Source organism: Sapajus apella, unplaced genomic scaffold (genome assembly GCF_009761245.1).
Source record: "Sapajus apella isolate SASKATOON/1434 unplaced genomic scaffold, GSC_monkey_1.0 scaffold696, whole genome shotgun sequence".
Taxonomy (NCBI): domain Eukaryota; kingdom Metazoa; phylum Chordata; class Mammalia; order Primates; family Cebidae; genus Sapajus; species Sapajus apella.
The window spans coordinates 26215-32891 of record NW_022437622.1 but is presented as its reverse complement, the minus strand read 5'-3'; the positions used below and the strand labels follow the sequence as shown (position 1 = coordinate 32891).

Below are 6677 nucleotides of genomic sequence, written 5' to 3'. Positions count from 1 at the left end.
TTGGGATCCTGACTATCTGTCCGTGGCAGGGCCAGACAAGCCTACTTCCTCATTTGTTTTTTTCACATCATCAAATTCTTCAGAACAATTTATTACATGCCGGAGCTCTCATGGAGAAGCTGAATTCCCATTTTCAGAGCTGAGCAACCCCTTGTGTCTCAGGAAGTGAAACCCTGAGCAAGCTGTTTTAATTAGAGGTTTGAAGAAAACAGGAAAGGCCTCCGTGTGGGAATCAACAAACTCTGCCCTCTCCCTGCAAGCCCTAAGTACTCAGGTTCTACTGCACTGAGCCTTTTTAAGGGCCTTTGGCTGAGTGAGGGTAGCTGAGGACAGCTTGCCCTCCACTGGGTTTTTAGCCCTCTGGCTGAGCACAGCCTGCTGTCATGTTTTTGATGCTTTTGTCTTCCTCAGAACCTTTGTAGCTTCCACGGTTCCCGTGGCTTCAATCCAGCAGGGCCTCTCAGCTTTTTTTTTTTTTTTTTTGAGACAGTCAGGGTCTCACTTTGTGTCACCCAGGCCAGAGTGTAGTGGTGTCATGGCTCATGGCAGCCTCAACCTAGAGGGGCTCAAATGATCCTCCAGCCTCAGCCTCCAGAGTAGCTGGCACGGCAGGCACGTGCTACCACACCAGCTAATTTTAAAAAGTTTTTTTTTTCTGGAAACTAGGTCTCACTATGTTACCCCGGCTAATCTCAAACTCCTGGGCTCAAGTGATCCTCAGCCTCTTAAAGTGCTGGGATTGCAAGTGTGAGCCACTGTGCCAGGCCTGCAAGCTTCCATCTTGTTAATTTCTATCCTAACAGTCGTCCCTCACTGTTGCCTGTCCCACCTGAGGCCAGGGGCCTGAAGCTGCCCTCAGCCCACGGCATAAGATGTCTGACATGCCTCCCTCCAGTTCTTTTGGAATTTAAGTACAGGGAATCATCCCCTGGCAGGGTAGGGAGGGATCACTCATGCTTGCCTCCTTTCCTTAGGGGAAATCTTCGAGCTGAAGGCAGAGCTCAACAGTGACAAGAAGGAGAAGAAGAAGGAGGCAGTGAAGAAAGTGATTGCATCGATGACAGTGGGCAAAGATGTCAGGTATGCAGGAGTAGGCCTGGTGGCAGCTGGCAGCTGGCTGACAGGGGAGGGTTTATAGCTTGGGTCCACTTCAGTCTCTCCTTTAGGTTGTCTAGGGACCCATGTCTCCCCTCATACAGCTCCCTTCATAAAACTTTTTTCCCCAATAGAAGGTATTGTTTACACAGGAATCATGAGCCCAGATGCTGACAGGTCAGGTGGTGATGGAGTGAGTTAACTAGAATAGATGGGAAAGGCAGCAGGTGATAGAGTGGGTATGGCATGGACCTTCTCAGAAACTCCAGAGGATCACTACTGGCTAGGGAAGAGGACTCAGTGTGGCCCAGTCTTCTGGTGGGTGGGTGGGTGGGGTGTGTGTGTGTGTGTGTGTGTGTGTGTGTGTGTGTGCACGCGCACATGTGCACGTTTGTTTTTGAGACAGAGTCTCACTCTGTCACCAGGCTGGAGTGCAGTGGTGCAGTCTCAGCTCACTGCAATCTGTGACTCCCTGATTCAAGCGATTCTCCTGCCTCAGTGTCCCTCAGCTGGGATTACAGGTGCCCACCACCAAGGCTGGCTAATTTTTTTTTTTTTTTTTAGTAGAGACAGGGCTTTACCATGTTGGCCAGGATGGTCTCTATCTCCTGACCTTGTGATCTGCCAGCCTCGGCCTCCCTAAGTGCTGTTACAGCGTGAGCCACCGTGCCTGACCAGGTCTTCCGGTTTTTAAAAAGAATGGGAAATCTGGGCTGCACGCAGTGGCTCACACCTGTAATCCCAGCACTTTGGGAGGCTGAGGTGGGTGGATCACGAGGTCAGGAGTTCAAGACCAGCTTGGCCAATATGGTGAAATCCCATCTCTACTAAAAATACAAAAATTAGCTGGGCATGGTGGTGTGCGCCTATAATCTCCGCACTTGGGAGGCAGAGGCAAGAGAATCTATTGAACTTGGGAGGCAGAGATTGCAGTGAGCCTAAATTGCACCACCACCCTCCAGCCTGGGTGACAGAGTGAGACTCCGTCTCAAAAAAAAAAAAGAGAATGAGACCAGGTGTGGTGGCTCACACCGTTAATCCCAGCACTCTGGGAGGCTGAGGTGGGCGGATCGCCTGAGGTCGGGAGTTCAAGACCAGCCTGACCAACATGGTGATACTTTGTCTTTAAAAAAAAAAAAAGCAAGAATGGGAAAGTTTATTTTTCATTTTAAATCTCCCTGTCTTAAGTAGCCAAATAATGTTAAACCAACACTGTGTGGTGCAAGTAAAAACACACGTGCCAGATTGGATTTCTCTAATTTGTCACCTGTTTGCAACCTCTGTTGCACCTGACGGCTGGAGCAGGTCTTGTGTAGAATGGCTGCTGCACCTTGGCTCATGCCTCCCCTGTGGGAGTGCCCAGTGACCCAGCTTGTCTTCCCATCTTTAAAAACCCTATCAAGGTCTGCCTTTGCCTGTTGCCAGCCCACTACCTCAAACTCAAAGCATTTGCTCTCGGTTCCCATCACCCAGCACTAAATGGAGACTGTTCTCTTATGTGTACTTGTGTTTACCTGCTCACCAGATTGCAAAATCTCAAAGGCAGGGACTGGATTTTATAACAGCTTAATATTTACACAGTATTTGAGAGTCTGCACAGAACATTTTCAGATTTGTTTTCTTAGTCGTTCCTTACAATTCCCATATTGTAGGTAATGATGGTTTTATTGCCAAAGAAATAAAAACATAAAGCGACTGCCTAAGAGTCACATGGTTTATGGCAGAACTAGGACTCAAGCCCAGTTCTTCTGAAATCCAAATCCAGGCGGCTTTCACCTATGCCCTCATGGTACTCAGCCTTGTGCCTCATAGCCTGGGTGCTGATGTGGAGCAGCTCCTGTCCAGGTCCCAAGATAGGCTCCCATTACTCCAGACCTCCCCATGGATCCCCCACCAGCAAGGATCTGCTGCCAGCAGCTCTGCAGAGAGCCCTTTGGAAGCCAGAGCCGCAAAGGGAGCAGGCGCCTGCTGGACACCTGGGCCTCCTTCCAAGTCAGATTTCTTCCAGGACAAAGCCGCTCTCCTTCACCCAGAACACCACTGTCACCTCCTCACAGAGGAGAAACATCTTTGTTCTTCCGTCTCAAAAGAGCTGGCTTTGTTGATATGACGGGCCCCAAAGAGCGAATCGTTCTCATCAGCAGTTTTTCCTCCTTCTTCTTCCCCATTCTTCCTGGTGCGTCATCTTCCAAGGTGATACATCAATTTTGGCTTTGGCAGGACTCCTGCTTGTTGGGGTTCAGGAAGTTCACTTTGACCTCTTAAGTCTCTGTGTTGACACGTCGTTGCCTGTAAACACCTAAGAATTGAGAGGGGATCTGATGATTCCAAGATAGAAAATTGCTCTCTAACCAAATTTCATATCTTAAGGCCTGTGACTCTGGGGCCATGGGTGCCACATTGAGAAGGGTTCCACCCAGTGGTCATGAGCACAGACCCTTGTTCCTCTTCCAGGAGCCTGGCTCTGGAGACATTTATGAAGCTCAGTATTCTGTGAAATGGGGATCATCCCCTGACTTCTAAGGGCAGTTAAATGAGATCAAGTATGTAAAGCTCTTAGCACCAAGCCTGGTGTGTGGTGTGTGCTCCAGGCATGCTGTGCTTGTTCTTAGTGGGTGTCAGAACTTGCGGTGAAAGCAGCGTGAGCCATCCTACTTCCATGCGACCCTCCAGAACCAGCAGCCTAACGTAAGGGGCCACGTTAAGTATCAGAGAGGGAGAAAGGGTCATTTTCATTTACTTAGCACCTCCCAAATAACAAGGACCAGAAACCTAAGTATGTTGTCTCAATGAGTTATCATAAAGGCCCTGTGAAGTGAGTTTCTGTTGCAGCATGCTTGGAAGTGAGGAAATTGAGAGTCAGGGCGAGGAGGCAGGTGACAAAGGAATTTCTCTGTCATACAGCTAGCAAGAGGCAGTGCTGGGTTTGACGGGCTTCAGAATTCATGTTTGAACTGTCTGAAAACAACTAAGGACTTTTTCTACTTTTATTTTTATTCATTTATTTTTGAGGCAGAGTCTTGCTCTGTCACCCAGGCTGGAGTGCAGTAGTGTGATCTCAGCTCACTGCAACCTCCGCCTACTGGGTTAAGCGATGCCCCTGCCTCAGCCTCCCGAGTAGCTGAGGTGCCCGCCACCTTGCCCAGCTGATTTTCTTTTCTTTTCTTTTTTTTTGTTTTTAGTAAAGATGGGGTTTCACCATATTGGCCAGGCTGGTCTCAAACTCTTGATCTTGTGATCTGCCCACCTCGGCCTCCCAAAGTGCTGGAATTACAAGGCGTGAGCCACTGTGCCTGGCCCTTTTTCTGCTTTTAAAATGACCATTTGGGATTTTCTACCAATAAGCGTTGGTTGATAACGGCACATCTGATACCCTCCCTTTTACCAGAAAGTCGTCCAGTGCGTCTCTCCTTTCTCTCCTACCCACTGTCCTCCCACCCACTAGTTAGCAGCCTGAAAATCTTCTTCCTTTTTTCAGCCCCTCCGTGTGCCCTGGAAGATGGACAGCCTGGGGCTGATGGACAACCTGGAGCTGAAGAGGTATCTGGTGTACCTCCACCTGATGAATTATGCCAAGAGTCAGCCTGACATGGCCATGATGGCCGTCAACACCTTTGTGAAGGTGAGCAGGAGCTTGGTGGGCATGGGGGTATGGGGGAATGGGGTGCTTAAGGCTCTGTCTCCCCTCAGTCTCTTTGGGGTGGGGCCCTGTGGCGCTGGATGGAATCCAGACCTTTGGACTGCCCGCGCCCACCCAGCCTGCAGGCCTCTTCCTCCAGCAGAGGGCTCCCACTTCCCAGAAAACCAGATGCCAAGGCCGCTGCCTAACTCATCCTGTGTGAGGTCCTGCAAGGCCTGTCGATCCCCTCACCACCCCGATTGGGCCCTGCTGTGCATGCTTTGCCAGGGCAGGAATCAGCAGGTGTCTGAGAGCTTCTCTGTTCCCCTTCTAGACTGCTGCTTACTCCATTTTCTGTCCTTCAGGTTGAATTGTCAGCGCTGTGCACCTTTATTTTAATTTCATTTTCTCCTAATGTTTACTACCTGTGAATCTGTATACCTTTAGAACCTTAGCTCCCCTGAGTCCTGTCCACGCTCAGATATGGGGAAATGAGGCTTCTGTGGCCAGAGGAAAAATCGAGGGCTAGATGTTAGGTGGATGTGAGTTTGAATCACGGCTCTGCTCTGTGGCTTCGGATGAGCTCCCAGCCTTCCTGAAAACGTCAGTTTCATCATCTGTAAAATGGGACCAGTATTGTATTTCCACTGTGAGGATAAGAGGAGATGACGTGCAGAGCTGGCATGGGTGCTGGTTACATAGCATTTACTTCCGCTGCTGTTGGCTATAGTTAGTAGAGATCCACAGCAGCCATCTGATGTTGCTCAGCCCAGCAGGGCTCAGAGCTGGAGGCCAGGGAGAATACGAAGCCACAGGTGGCTCATCACACCCCTGCCCTGGCCAATGGCTGGTTCCCCTCAGGACTGTGAGGACCCCAACCCCCTCATCCGAGCCCTGGCGGTGCGGACCATGGGCTGCATCCGCGTTGACAAGATCACGGAGTACCTGTGTGAGCCACTCCGGAAGTGCCTGAAGGATGAGGATCCATACGTGCGCAAGACAGCAGCTGTGTGCGTGGCCAAGCTTCACGATATCAATGCCCAGCTGGTGGAGGACCAGGGCTTCCTGGACACCCTTAAAGACCTCATCTCTGACTCTAACCCCATGGTAAGCCACTGCCACCCACCGTGCCTCCTCCACCACCTGCTGGGTTGCTTGGGAAGACGTTGGCTTGACCCTTCACCAGGCTGTCCTGAGTACATAGAAGTGAGAGCCTGGCTGGGGTGCCAGTTGTTCTTGTGCCTGTGGTGGTTCAGGCAGCCTCTTTGGAGGGAGCTGGACCTGGATTCCCTTATTCTCACCACTAGCTGCAAAACCTGGAGCACTGCCTAGGCTTCCAGGGCTGTCTCCTTCATCAGTGAGATGGATCTAATCCTACATAGTGGGCAGGAGTGCTGTGAAGGTGACGTCCCTGGCATGGCCTGGCACATGGTGTGTGATCAATACTAGTGCCCTCCTTCCCCTTCTAGTCACTGTTACTGTTGCTGTCCTCTCACCAAGACCAATGCTGCATGTGGGGTGCTTTTCCCTTCCCTCCCATCTTTGCTGGGTTGTAGTGGGTCACCCTTGAAGTAGCATAGCCTGGAAGACGGGACATCCAGATGTAGCAGGATATGGAACCCTACAGTCTCCTTACCCATGGTGGCGACAGCAGTTTGGAGGGCAGTTTTCCAGGGCCTGTTTAAAATGAATGCACATGCTGGAACAGTAGTAGTAAAAAAAAAAAAAAAAAAAAAAAAAAAGGGAAAAAAAAAAAAAAATAAAATGAATGCACAAACCCAGCCATCCCACTCTGAGCAGAAACACTGAGCAACTGCCACACAGCACTGAGCGACCAGTACAGGGATGGGCACTGGAGCCCTGGACGGGCCACAGGGAAAAGTTAGAAACAATGCAGAACACGCTTAAAAACAGCTGCCTAAGGCCAGGTGTAGGGGCTCACACCTGTAATCCCAGCACTTTG

The 6677-nt window shown here is 50.4% G+C and overlaps 1 protein-coding gene across 2 annotated transcripts in view; it reads left to right on the top strand.

Moving 5' to 3' along the window:
- The first annotated feature begins 4573 nt into the window (after window positions 1–4573).
- The window catches only part of AP1B1 (adaptor related protein complex 1 subunit beta 1), a 28312-nt gene continuing 26208 nt past the window's right edge, over window positions 4574–6677 (top strand). For both annotated transcript variants that reach the window (XM_032272551.1, XM_032272550.1), the window contains exons 1-2: window positions 4574–4717; window positions 5576–5821. In XM_032272551.1, coding sequence (XP_032128442.1) covers window positions 4595–4717; window positions 5576–5821 — 369 coding nt within the window. In that variant the 5' untranslated portion in view covers window positions 4574–4594. The remainder of the gene's footprint in view (window positions 4718–5575; window positions 5822–6677) is intronic.